This window comes from Quercus robur, chromosome 7, assembly GCF_932294415.1.
Source record: "Quercus robur chromosome 7, dhQueRobu3.1, whole genome shotgun sequence".
In the NCBI taxonomy this organism is placed as follows: Eukaryota; Viridiplantae; Streptophyta; class Magnoliopsida; order Fagales; family Fagaceae; genus Quercus; species Quercus robur.
In genome coordinates, this window is record NC_065540.1 from 23,605,604 (window position 1) to 23,619,896 (window position 14,293).

The following is a 14,293-nucleotide window of genomic DNA, read 5'->3' on the forward strand; positions in this document are numbered from 1 at the left end:
ATTCTGCAAAGCAATGGAATATAACCACATCTAAATATACATTTAAACCTATTTGTCAAAAACCCAAAAAAAAAAAAAAAAAAAAAAAAAAAAAAAAAAAAAAAAAAAAAAAAAAAAAAAAAAACCCTAGTTGGACGTGTCATTAGGAAACAACCCAAGGGTAAACGAATATATACAAGACCAAGACTTAACGACCAAATAGCATTTCAAAAGTTTAGCTCGATTAAAAGAGAAGGGTAAAAGGGCCTTGAACTCGTTTAGAGGCCCACAAGGTATAAGATACAAGTATTATTGTAATGAAGGTTAAAAATTTTATATCGCAAAATAAGCTAAGAAAACACTGGATCCCACGTGCCACCCAATAAACAAATTATGAGATTATGAACTGCAAAGCAATCTCAAAAACTCAAGGTTGAGAATAGTCACCGCCACTTCCCTTTGAATCCTCTTCTTCTCGATTTGTTTATCCTTTTTCAACTTAATTTCTTTCGACGCTTAATCAAGAAATTGAGGAATTGGCTAATATGATTTACAGTAACTAATATACTTATATTCCCATGGGATACACAACCTTGAAGAAATCAAAGAGCGCAATGCCAAACAACCCTCATTGCTAGAATGGACCCCCAAGCAAGTTATTACATATTTGAGATTAACTTGAGAAAGGCCTACATTTTCAAGTTTACTTATGGTACTCCACAGGCCACAGCCACCATTTATTGTCTTCCCTTATTTCTTCTTTATATCTTTTTCTTTTGTACTTCGTAATTAAAATTGGTAAGTGGAAGCTGCATCTCTTGAACCCCAACTCATCCCAGTTATTGGCATAATGCAGTTTGGTTGCAAATATAAAAAAAGAAAATTAAAACCTAAAAAAATTATTCCTTGTATTTACTCCCCTCAACGCTGCAATTGAAAACTTGGAAACATGGAAGAACCAAAGACGAGAGTAAGGCATACAATTATAGGCCACTAAAGCACTGAGATCATAAGTTATGTTGAACTGGTGAAAATTCTAATTGGATTTCTATTGGAAAAACAAAAAGGCAAAGGCAAACGCAATTGGATAAGGGATAATCATAATTTTTCTATGAGAAAAAGGTGGCATAATACAAAGCAGATCATAGCAAGGATTCCCACAAAGAGATACCTGAGGAGGAACCCAAGCATGATCTACAATTCTTACAATAACTTATCTTTATGCAACAGCTTCTCTTGGCCTTTTTCTTGGGTGTCTCCACTCCTGAAATACACAGCCATTGAGGTGGACATTAAGACATGAACCACATAAACGTGTCAAGTACACAACATATTATGCCATTTAATTCTCACTGTAGCCCCAGCAAACTTGCCAAGAGGGTAAGTTAACTCCAAAGAGGCTCATCCAGACCTAACATTTGGAATGTGCAGTGTTTTAATCCACAGGAACCAGAATCTATTGTGCAAATAACAAACTAAACTAGTTTAGTTACAATATATTTAATAAATTTTGATTACTAGGACCACCAGAAAATTATTTTTGATAGGTCAAAATAATTTTATTGCAACAAGACTACTTCGTGAAAATACACATGAACTAGCCTAAATAATTACAATTGGAACCACATCTTACAACTAATGTTTTTTGGGTAAGTTTAGATACATCCCAGAAGGTTTTGAACCCAAGGCTGTACCGTCAAGTTTTCTTAATTTTCATGGGGAGAGGAGCCTTTTGAACTAGAGCTTGTAAACACTACCAATGGCTGTTTCAGGTTGACCATTGGAACAATATATTTCAACAACAATGTGTACTAGTGTACTATTTCAAGATTACCTCTATACAAATTCAAGATGAATTCCCTGGTACGTGCCTTTTGCAGATAATAGTAGATGAAACTAGCCGTGGAGTGGAGTTAATTTCAAGTTAGAAATTTGGGGAAATACTTAATTTATAGGCTTTCGACTTAATATGACTAAAACAGAGTACATGGAAAGTAAGTTTAGTTTAGTAAAAAAACAAGAATGGGATTGAAAGACTTGATGGTCAAGAGATACCAAAGAGCAATAGCCTTCGATATCTTTGATCAATAATTCATATGGATGCAGAGATTGATAAGGATGTGAATTGTATAAGTATTTTATGATTGTAGAATGCCTATTAAGTTAATAAGGAAAAGTTTATAGGATTGCCATAAGACCAACTAAGCTTTATGATAATAAATGTTGGGCTATGAAAAATCAATATCATAAAATTAGTGTCTGAAATATGAATGTTAAGATATATAAGTAGAATGACACAGAGAATGGTATGATTCAAAACAAGGAAATTTGCTTAAAGATAGGGGTGACCCTTATTGATGAAAAGATGAGGGAGAGTCACTTGAAATGATTTGGTCATTTGTAGAGGAGTTAATGCACCAATGACTACTAACAAGGAGCATGTTGATTCCAGTCAAGTGAACCAAAAAAAGGTGAGAAAAACTTAAAATAAAATCATTAGTAGAAAAAAATAACATCAATTAAAAAGGTAACAAAGAGTATTACTTCGAATAGAATAGAAAGACGAAATAGAATACACGTTACCACCCATGATTAGTCTATTGAGCATCCATAACTAACCCAAAATTTTGGGACTAAAGCTTGGTTGTAAAGGGCCCTTATAAATTTAAGCCATGCCACCAGCCCAATACCCAATTGGAATCAAGAGATTACGATCATGAAAGAGAAAAAAATATTAAGGGTATGTTTGGTACACTGAATGTAGATTATATTAGGAATAGTAAACTTTATTACTAGGAATAGAAGACATTGTAATGAAATAACTATTATTATTCATAAGTTTGGTTGTTACATATGGAAAGCTTGTAAAATATGATGTATAAGGAAACTTTATATTTTTGGAAATATATTAATTTTAAAATCTATTATATGCACTAAGAAATAGCTATTACATCCATTTTAAAGAGAAATAGCTATTCTTTAATTTAAAGAATAGTCATTCCAATGTAATAACTAATCCATGTAATAAAGATGCAACCAAATGACTGACTTGCTATTACACTTAAATAACTATTCTATTACAGGAGCTATTACAGCATATCAAACGTATCCTAAGTATATCACACGGCTAGACATATGGAGATGTGGGCGAACAGAGAAACCACAAGAGTGCTCCAAGAAAAACGAATTCAATACCATCATGAAAGAGTAAAAAAAAAAATGAAGTATATTACATGGCTAGATGTTACACATGGAGATGTGAGCAAACAGAGAAACCAAAAGAGGGCTCCAAGAGAAACAAAACCATTTGCCATCACAATTTCTACAGGTTTCAACTCAACAAGAGAAAACCACTATTTAATGATAGAGCATAGATTCTCAAAGCACCAATTCTCTTCTTATCCATAAATCTATGTTTTCTCCCCTTCTCACTCTTATAATTTGAATAAAAAATGCACAATTTCAAACTCATTCTTGTAATCGTCACCATAATTGTGTGCAGCTACTGACATAGGGCCCCCAGATCTGAATTTGTCGCCAACCCTCTCATAATCATCACCATAATCGACTACTTGGTAACTAGTTTGAAATTTTTCTGTACCAAAACAAATATTTTGGCGGACATGGCCAAAACAAGCCAAGATGATTAAAACAAATATTCTTCACCTATAGACTGTTTTGGTCAATCCTTCTGTGTAGCTTTCTAATTTTTAATATCCCATAATTAATGACATGTTTTTGTGGGGACAGATCAGTAAATTATTTTCCATTGTCCACATCTTCCTTACAAAAAAACTTGGATAAAAATTGGAAGCATGTTTTGTTCTGCGTCCAATCTGCCCAAACACCAACAATTTCTCTTGGTTTGGCTCTAACTGACCAGGACTCAAAAGCCCAATAATGTGACAAACAATCAGATGCTGTGGATCAATAGTAGAAAACAGAATACAAATTACATGAGGATATACCAGCATACTTGTGAAATTTAGTTTGAATACAATTTTTATTACTAATAAAAGAAAAAAATAGAATATTTTCATTAAAAATGCAACCATCAATCACAAATCCTAACCAAGATAAAAGCCTGGTATTATTTTTCAAGCTTTGGTAGAATCAACCAATATATATATAAAGCAGGTAAACAGACAGATAAATCAGATAAAAGCAAAGATAATAATTGCTTACTGTGAAATGTCAACGTCTAACTCTAGGCATGCAGCGAAATTCCGCTAAGAGTGCAATATGATCGGAGGACCACTCTGGAGAAGGAAGTGCTGTGTCTTTCCTCAAGCTCTCCTCATCCAAGAGCTCCAATAAGGATTCCACCGTCAAAGAGTCCGCTGAAACCACAACACATAGCTTAACATCTAAATGAGAGGAAAAAAATCACAAAATTAATATATGAAACAATATTGCACAAAAAGCTCACCTGTGTAAAATATGTAATCTAGTGTTCCAATAAAATCTCTAGTGCAGTTTGTAAATAAGGGTTCATTTGTTGTGGGATCCAACCTCCTTCTCTGCTGTTCCAAACCAATACCAACCCCCATTCTTGCAAAGGATGAGTAAGCACTGACCTGTAGATGTATGAAAGTCACACCCAGAAATAGCCATTATAAAAATAAAAAATAAAAAGCAACCTCCCCTTCCCCCCCCCCCCCCTCTTTTTCTCCCTCTCCCCACGGCCCTCTTTTCTTATTTCTTGCCTTTCCTAGTTTAACCAAAATTCTAGCACAAAGAAAAAAGTGCATCCACAATGAGTATGCTGTAGAACCCACGCATAAGGAAAGAAATATTACAAGTGGCAACTGATGCACCAGCTTGCTGTTGGGACGCAGGATACCCAGAGGATCTGCTGCCAAGTCTGGATGCAATGGATCTACCTTTCCCATAGCAAGAAGCGCATGAGGAGCACTGCAACAAAATTAGCACTACCTTAATATAACACATCAATACTTATAGAAGTCCTACATCATCTGATATATATCCTCGGCAAAAATAAGATAACAAAAAGAGAAATAAATTAAAATAATGTCATATCAGTTGACAGACCTTCCAGGAACTGAATTAAAGTCCCCACAAACCAACATTGGAATGTCTGCACTGGCAGCTATTTTCTCCAATCCTTTTAGGAGAGTATGAACCTAATTTGACAAACGAGCAATCACCAAAATGAATATGATTTGATGATTTGAATAAGGTACAAGGCTAAAAATAAAGACCAAACGAAAAAGTGTTACCTGCCACAGTTTTACGTCCTTTAAATCTTGGTGAACATTTACATGCGTATTTGCCTGTAGCCCAAAAGCAATAAAAATGTGGTTACCATTTGCCATCAAACATGCCTGTGGAATGGGAAGCAGGCAGGATAGAAGGAGAAGAAATAAAGGTACCTACCTCACTAACTCAAGGGATTGCATATCATGTATTTTCAAAATCACTAAAATAATAATTTCTATTTAGGCCTTTGTACTATAAATCTTACTATTAACTTGATGAACCATGAAGGTTTCCCAAAAAAAAAAAAAAAAAAAAAAAAAAAAAAAAAAAAAAAAAAACCACAAGGAAATTATATCTCAACCTCTACATAATGTTATCCTTAAATCAACCTAATCAACAATAAGAGAGAGAAGCCACAACAACACATGTAAGAGAACTTGATACGGTAATGACAACTGAAAAACACTTGGCCTGGACTGGAGTTGGCCCATGGCCATCACTCAACAGCCAACTACTGGTCACAGAAAAGCAACTTGCCAATTCACTCCCACGCGAATTAGGAGGGGGGGGGGATGCATAAACTCATATTGAGTAGAATAAACAAGGTATCACAGAAATCACCAAATAGAAAGAACAAAAACAGGAATTCCTACCACACAAAGAAGCTGGCGTTTCCCAGGATTATCAGCTCCCTGATTACTGAATTTTGCTTCCAGAACCACTATCAGTGCAACATTATCCTATTAACATAAATAAACTCACATGAGCATCATTGGGCCAACATAAAACACACAAGATCTAGGCACAATACCCAGAAAGAAAGTATAGATCATGCCACCTTAAACAATCGATTTAAAGCAGTTTTCTTCTGTGCACTTGGCAATTGACTATCTGTCCAAGACTGCGCAGCCTTGTTAAATTCAACCTGCACACAAGCAAAAGTCAAATCAGATCATACGACACTTATACACTGTCTTTACATATTTTAAATTATGAAGCACTGCCATTATATTTAGATCAAGAAGGACACTTTGTCTTTACACATGGATGGTTTTATGAATTGCCACATAATGGATCGGAGAAGATTCCTCCAAACCAGTTTCAAAGTAATAATTGTTATTGGTTCTAAAACAACAATGCGTGCATCACAGATATTGATTATTTTATTCGTTGTTTGTTCTCTTTCTTTCATCAAAGACAAGCAAGACAAATCCAGACCTCATATTTTTTAACATGTGAAAATCTGTCTCTACGGAAAAATGTGGCACAACCGTCAATTGTATTTGTATTTCCACTGTAAACCTGCAATCAAGAGGAATACAGTTCAATAACACAGAGTTTCAAAAGCTATTACAAAAATGAAAAGTATTCAAATAACCTCGTTTGTCTTTCTCTTATATAGACCAACATAACCGTGTTTGTCCAGCTCAGGAGCAAAAAACTCCTCATAGTGATCACTTTGAACCTGAAATGAAGAAGCTATACATTAGTTCAGACCAAGGCATGCTCCACACTCAGTTTACAAGTAGAAGTCCTAAGCCAGAGATATTTTAGTCTCACGTTATAAATTAAAAATGAGGGAACCAATTGAAACAGAAATTGCTAAGACAAAGTTCTACTGCCTCTCCTTAACATTAATTATCTGTGATTCATTATAAATTGCATTGGAGGATCATGTCTTACTATCTCAAGTGGCATTGATAAAGTCAGAAGAATACAGTGACAGCAGCAAATAAATCCTTTGGAACATCAATATAATACGTTGTGTGCCACATCAAAAATATCAATGAAAAGAAATGTTTCCACATTTTAAGATTTACGCTTAATTAAAGGAGGCCAAGACCAATTTCTATACCTAAAACATCACAAGGTTCCATATTGACAAATCGTAGTCAAAAACTCATCAAGAGTTGTTGAGTAATTCCAAGTTTTAAAAAACCTAATGGTCATTTGGGACTCTGGAAATTGTCAGACTATAGAATAAGCTACCCCGTGATTGAATTTTCCCCCACCCCCAATTTTTTGAATATTCAAGCACTTCAGATGTTGCAGCTAAAAGTGCATAATAGCAACCTTAAATCAGATCTCACTATGCCTAATAGTGATGATTTTAGCTTCCTTACACCTCTATCAAGTAAAACAAATTCCATAAAATGAGTATTCTAAACTGAAATTTCAAAAACTTGCTAGCATTGGTCCAATAATCAGACCCTAATATTGTCATCAAACAATTTATAATTCTGCTTGCATACCTCCTGAAGACAAACAATATCTGCACGGTAGCCAACTATTTCTCTTAACAAATTTTGTCTGCGATAAGGCCAAGAAAGAGCCCAAGAGGGGCAGTAACTGTATAGTTCATTTGTGGCATACACATCAGACAAAATGTTGTAAGAGAGCACAGTGAAAGTTCCTGAGGATGAAAGACGGCCATCGGAATCTAGATGTCCAATCACATCTACTCCACTTACTGGTACTAAACGACGTGGACTAGGCGACGGAGCTGGAATGACACGAGAAGTTAATATAGTGTTGACCTGCCCCACGAGTGATTTTGTTTCAGCCTCTACTACAACACATTCGAACTTAAGAACATGACCAATATCATCAGCTGTTGGTGTATATGTTTTAGAGCGACCAACTTCAAACCAAGTTTCACCCCCACTCCTTTGTGTAACAGCAGCAGGATACAAAGGTGTTGAACCATTTGTCAAGCTAGTAGCTGATGCAGAACCAGATAAGCTAGCTGCAGATCCTGAGCTATTGAAGCGGCCAAATAACTCCTCCTCTTCACTTCCATTTTCATTTACAGCACTTGCAGCACGGTCATGTAGAACACGATGATGCTGCCATGCATCTGAGAAGCACTTAGGAGAGCAATGGTAACTTTTGGCAACAGGTATTTTGGCCTTGACACAACCTAGGCACTGCAATGTAGCTTGCTCAGATGGATGTACACTACAGACAGCAACTTTTTTATCACTTTGTATGCGATACCTGCAAAAAAACCCAGAAATATGACAACAAATAACATGTCAAAAACTACAGGCTAGACTCTTGTTTCAAACCATTCAGTAACAAATACAAAATATATAGAATCACTCAATAAGTAAAATGGGACATATCTGACAGCAAAGAGAAATTTTTGAAACAACTAAATCTTAGAAGGAAATATCTATTCCTCTAACATTCACTATTAACTTTTTTTTGATAGGTAATCAGAAAACTTATATTAAAGAGGGAAAAAAATAAATGAGAATTACACGATGTTCATGATGATGAACAACAGCACAACACAACACAACACAACACAACAGCAAGAGAGATGTCAAGAAACTAAGCTAAGGGAAGGCATAAACTCAGAGAGAGAAGAACACTCAGTAAAACCCCAACAACGAGACCACTCCATTAGACTGCGTTGGCATAAAATCTTTAACTCCACCAACGTTTTCTCTTTATCTTCAAAAGATTGACGATTTCGCTCCAACCACACAATCCACATTAAGCACCTTGGAACCAAATTCCAAATCTCCAAATTAAGCTTCCCAAGCCATTGATGCCAACTAGATAACAAACCCGCCACCGAACCCGACATAACCCAATGAATACCAAAAGCCTGAAGCATGAAAGCCCATAGAAAATGAGTAACAGGACAATAAAGAAGAAGGTGGTCTACCGACTCCCCATCACAGCAACACATACAACACCAATTAGCCAAAGGGCTACCCTTAAGCATTAGATTATCCAAAGTGAGGATTCGACCATGTGCAACAGTCCACAGAAAGAACGCCACACGCTTAGGAATTTTTGGTTTCCAAACACCCTTCCAAGGAAATAAAGAATTCAAGGCACCCCGAATCTCATGGTAGTAAGACCGGGTGTCGAACTCTCCATCCCCTTTTAGCCGCCAGCAAAGAGTATCTCTCCTGTCACCCCGAGGAATTCGAGGTTGAATAAGCTGAAATAGAGAATAAGAAGCATCCAACTTCCAATCTTCAAACGCTCTATAAAACCTTAAATTCCACACTCTAACAGTACCCCCTTTTGGAACCCACAAAACCTCAAAGATGCAAGCATCCTTGACTGCTGAACATGCATAAAGCTCAAGATAGCGATCTTTACTATTAACTAATCCAGCAGAAAGCCATAAACCTTTTGATGAGGTAGAGGGCAAAACTTCTATAACTTAAAAATGATGCAGTATCTTAACAAGGTGCTAGAGTACTATCATGCATTGTCACATGATTATGCTGCACATAATACTATGATAATTTACATAAAGAAAATGTTAAGACCTATCATGATGCCAAAGCTGACAGCCATTTCTGCATATTAAAGGGATGTAGCATGCATTCCAAAGAATTCATAGATTTCCTACCAGCATCCCTGGTTAGTGGTCTCTATCACCTTATATTATAGGGATGCTAGATGCTTCTCTCACATAACTAAGTGCTGAATCAAGGAGGGTGAGGTTGTGGTTCAAAACTCACAGGATGCAGCTAACTTACCAATAAAAAATAGTCAAGTTATGCATCTATAATAACACAACCCAAATGCTTCAAAATTCACCTTGTTCAGCACACTGGTTCTAGATTCTTCTTTTGGTTTAAGATCATTTTTTTCATTATTCACTAGAACTGTTTCCCATGATTCATACTTTCTTTCACATCCCTAACACTATAGCTTCTTTTTCCCTTCTTAAGTAAGAAATCCCAAGTAATTGATAATGATACACATATTATCTGTTTCATGTATTATGCCAAAGTTGCCTTCTACAACTCAACCCCAGCTTTTCTCACTCTCTTTATTGGGTAAGCACTAGATCTAATTTCAAAGTTGAACAAACCTGTTGCCTCCTAGAACTCACTAGCCCCCATATTTTCTTACTTTCTTTACTGGGAAAGCACTAGATCTATTTTCTAGGTTTAACTATCCTTTTGAACTCACTCGCCACCAAAATTCCTTTTTCTTTTTAAATAAGAATCTCCCAAAATTTTACCACAAAGAACCTTTTTTTTTTCATACCATGTGAGATTCCAATGTTTCTTCAATTTGTTATATTAAATTTATCACAAAGATGCAGAATGCTCTTAAAATTCCACACTTTCTTAAGTAAATGAGGGCTATAATTAGTGTCCAAAACAACACTAGATGTCAAGAGCATGTGTCTTGAAAATCATAGTTTCTAGGTGATTTAAGTTCAGCAAGTGGAACCATCTAGATATTATTACTATGGTTTCATCTTGAAAGCTATTCGTTCACTTAGTAATTTAAGGGCCAAACACTACTTTAGAAGTCAATTGAGCAAGATTCAAAAGTCAGTCTTCCATAAACTCTTCCATTTACACTTTTATTCTTTCATAGAGCAATACTTGCACTCTGTTTGGGAGAAGGAGAAGGAATTGAATGGAATAGAATGAAAGCAATTATTTTGGAATATTCCTTCCATTCCCTTATTTGGGAGTTTTAATGGAGGGAATGATCATTCCCTTATTTGGAAGTTTAAGTAAGAGGGAATGAAATGGGTAGGAGGGAATACTCATTCCTCTTTATTCCCTCAAACTTCAAATTTTCATTCCCCCCAAAATTGGGAGGAATTGGAGGGAATGGAATTACATTTAATGAAATTTTCATTGAAACTACCAAAATACCCTTATATATTCAACCCTTTATTTTAAAATAAAGGTCTAATAATAATATTGTTATAAAATGATTTCATTCTTTTCCCTCTATGTTACTCCCAAACAAGGTTACTTAATTTCCATTCCTTTATTTTAAAGCATCCAAACAATATTACTTAATTCAATTTCATTCCTTTCCACTACTTAAATTCATCCCATCCCATTCATGTATGATTTACTCATTTCATTCCGTTCCATTATTTTATGAACTCCCAAACGATGTGTTAGTGACCATCTCTTAAATGTATCTTCTAGTATAAAGTTTAATCTTCTCAATTCCTCTACTGGGTTCAAATTCAGATTTTTTCTTCCTTTACACAGAAAATAATACCAACTCAAAAGTTGCCTTGAAGGTATTTTCATACAAAAATTACTCAATACATGGATCACTTTAATATGCAAAAGAGGAACTGCTATACATAACAAAAGTGTGTTTTGTACAATGCAATGCAGTCAGGATATGGTAGCCTAGGAAATATAAATGTGTGAATTCATTATTAGGTTTTGATACTTAAAAGGAGAACATGGGTTTGATCCCAGCAGGGACCATTTCTTCGAAATATTAATATGTGCTTTTACTTATTAAAAAAAAAAAATACAGCTGACTCTCTCTATCTTCTTTTTCTTTTCTCTTTATAAGCTTTTTTCCCCCAATAAATAAATAGTTTATCTACTATCTTCAAATAAAAATTCCTCCCACCATTTTTGCATGTCCTCTCTCAATTCCAGTCAGCGCATAGCGGACGAAAAAAGAGTTCATCCTGGATTCTCTTTCTCAATATATATATATAAAATAATAAAAAAAAGTCTATCAATTGATCCCCATTCATTCGGTCAAAGTTTCCAAGGCACACCCCTCTATTGAGAGGGGCACCAACAATTTTGTTGCACTACAACTCTACACTCCATTCCATAAAATCGGTAACCATGAATAACAATCTTAACTATGATGTGACAATACTAATTACAAATTACTTTATCACTATACTTTTTTAGTAATGAAATGTCTTGCAACAAAACTGAGGATGCAGATTGCTAGGGTAAACTAGCATTTTTGGGTTGACTTTAGATCCAAACAAAATGAACTTGAGAAAATTGAAACCCATATGCTTATCATTACAACAACTAAATTTAGGAAAATATTCTACAGCATATATTGTGAAGTTCATTGTGCTTCTACACTGTAATAGCAAACGTAAAAGGAATATCACATTTTCACCACAACCCTACTTACTTATAGATTTACATCCTCTATTAGCAAACCATTACCTTCCATAAATTTTAATAACTTAACACCTAGGAGAAAATTTCTTATGGAATTATTTTTTTTCATTTTGATGTTTGCTAGCCAAAAATTAAGGATGAAATAACTTATTTCTAACTCAGTATCTAGCATGAAAGCCGAAACCTGTACTTCACTATGTAGACAAATTAAGCTCAATACACGCATAACACGAGGAGCAAAAACAAGATAGCAACACTCACTAGGTTGCATTCGTATTTGGGATTTAGGAGCACATAAAATGCCTCTACTGACCTATGAGGGAATAATTACTCAGAACCAACACAAATTATCAGTTAACCATTTCTATTGTCATAATTCTCTGCCAGCATTCAAACATAGTAAAGCTTAAGACACGTAGCACAACAGCACATCGAAAAATCTAAAAAAACTACTGCCATAATATTCAACACTTATAATTAAGCTTATCGAGATCGCGCCAAGAGCCTTGTAGTTCAAGTGGCACTATTTCCAACAAATTCCAACAAAGACATCCAGGGTTCAAATCCCTACTCTCCATTGTAATTAATTATCGAATTATCAAAAAATACAAGCCTTACACTATATGTAGTAAAAACATAGACTTCGCATAGCACACTATAAATTGCGCTAATATGCAAAACAAAAAATATATAAATAAATAAATAAATTCTAGCGAAACCCGAAAACTAAATAGCATTAAGTGGAAATAGAGTCACTTACCACTTGTACCTCAAGTAATGGCCTTCGATTGGGGAGGAATCGGGAACATCGTCGGTGGTGACACCCTTGTCGGGGCGGCGGAGGAGAACGTAGGGCGTGAGTTCGCAGCCTACAATGGGAATATCAGAAGGGAGGTGCACACGCAGCACGCTCAGCATGCTTTTTTTTGTTGGTTTGTGTTGTTGTCGTTGTTGTTGATGTCTTTCGTTCGCTTCACTCGTCACAGCTCTGTAACCCTAAGAAGAAAAGGAAGAAGAAGACACAAGTTCGGAAGCTTCCTCGAGAAGACCACACGTGTGGAAGAGGGCGGGACCCAGGCGGATCCGCCATTTACTTGACCCGAATTCCCGCCAGCCTTGACCGGACCCGAAACCCGACTCTGGAAATGTCACCGAATTCGCTGCGGATCTTGAAAGAAGAGTGAACCGATTTCAGCCTCAGGTCACAGAGAGAGAGAGAGATTGAAAAAAATCAAAAATGGTTGGTTAGGTTTTGGAAAGTGATTGTAAAGTGGATCGATGGAAGATTCAACAGAGATTGAGAGGGAAAAGTTCGGGTTTTAGAGAGAGATAAAGAGAGAGAGAGAGAGAGAGAGAGAGCAATTGACAATTAGGGTTTTACAGAGGAAGAAGTGAGAGAAGTAATCGGTCTGTGCATATAATGGAAAAATAAAAAGAAAGAGAAAAAGAGAGAGAGAAGAGGAGAGTAATTGGGGAGGTCTTTTTATATTAATTCGATACTACGACTTTAGATTTTCTTTTTATCTTTTTCTTTTTGAACTCTCTCGAAACTATTTTCCTTTTTAGGATAAAAAAAAAGTAATTGAGATATTCATTTGTGCTTTAAAATTCATTAATCATATTTATTATCATATCATATTTAAAATCAAAACCTTATTAACTAAAATTAGAGAAAAATAAAAGGCAACAATGATTGTAATTTACGCTTGGAATTTGTAGTCTTTTATTGTGAATTTGTAGTATACGCTTTTTAAATATAAAATCAAATTATCAATTCTATCCGGGAACAAACAAATTACAAAAGATATTCAATTTTAAAATCAATAAATAATTAATTAAGTATTTAATTAATTAAAAATAAATCCTAAATCATGAGAAAAATATGATTGAACTCGTATTAAGAATCTTATCTTAGTCAATTGATATAACAGAACAATTAAATAATTTAAGAACAATCATTGTAGGAAAAATTAAATCTCATAAATAATACCTATAATTATTAACAAGGCTTTATCCTCAACCTTGATTAAAAATTTTAACTACTCATGGTAAATGAAAGAAAACACTAAAATAAAATAAAGAAATAAATAGTCATTGTATTGTCATAGAGAAAAGCCACAGAGAAAGCCACCATCGGCTCTTTCCTTTACCTCGACTTAGTCTCTTTTGTTTACTCTATTTATATTTTC

General features: G+C 35.0%; 1 protein-coding gene across 2 annotated transcripts; it reads right to left on the bottom strand.

The window, feature by feature from the left end:
- Window positions 1-993: 993 nt before the first annotated feature.
- LOC126692843 (carbon catabolite repressor protein 4 homolog 1) lies at window positions 994-13,567 on the bottom strand. 2 transcript variants are annotated; one of them, XM_050388643.1, is made up of 12 exons: window positions 12,865-13,566; window positions 7,452-8,196; window positions 6,578-6,664; window positions 6,418-6,501; window positions 6,038-6,124; window positions 5,853-5,939; window positions 5,220-5,273; window positions 5,032-5,123; window positions 4,779-4,893; window positions 4,409-4,556; window positions 4,165-4,319; window positions 994-1,243 (listed from the first exon to the last, which is right to left on the bottom strand). In XM_050388643.1, the coding sequence occupies exons 1-11, from the start codon at window positions 13,020-13,022 to the stop codon at window positions 4,174-4,176; spliced, it is 1,803 nt and encodes a 600-aa protein (XP_050244600.1). In that variant the 5' UTR covers window positions 13,023-13,566; the 3' UTR covers window positions 994-1,243; window positions 4,165-4,173. The 2 variants fall into 2 exon arrangements, with proteins under 2 accessions (XP_050244600.1, XP_050244601.1); XM_050388644.1 differs by lacking the exon at window positions 994-1,243 and adding an exon at window positions 3,182-3,899 and having other exon boundaries at window positions 12,865-13,567.
- Between the last annotated feature and the right edge of the window lie 726 nt (window positions 13,568-14,293).

Bases quoted from the DNA above. Each gene is read 5' to 3' on its own strand.
- LOC126692843 (XM_050388643.1), bottom strand. From the start codon at position 13,022: ATGCTGAGCGTGCTGCGTGTGCACCTCCCTTCTGATATTCCCATTGTA. The intron at 4,894-5,031 runs GTCTGTCAACTG...ATTTTGTTGCAG, and splicing joins TTTAATTCAGTTCCTGGAAG to TGCTCCTCATGCGCTTCTTG. The intron at 4,557-4,778 runs GTAATATTTCTT...ATACATCTACAG, and splicing joins TGGTGCATCAGTTGCCACTT to GTCAGTGCTTACTCATCCTT.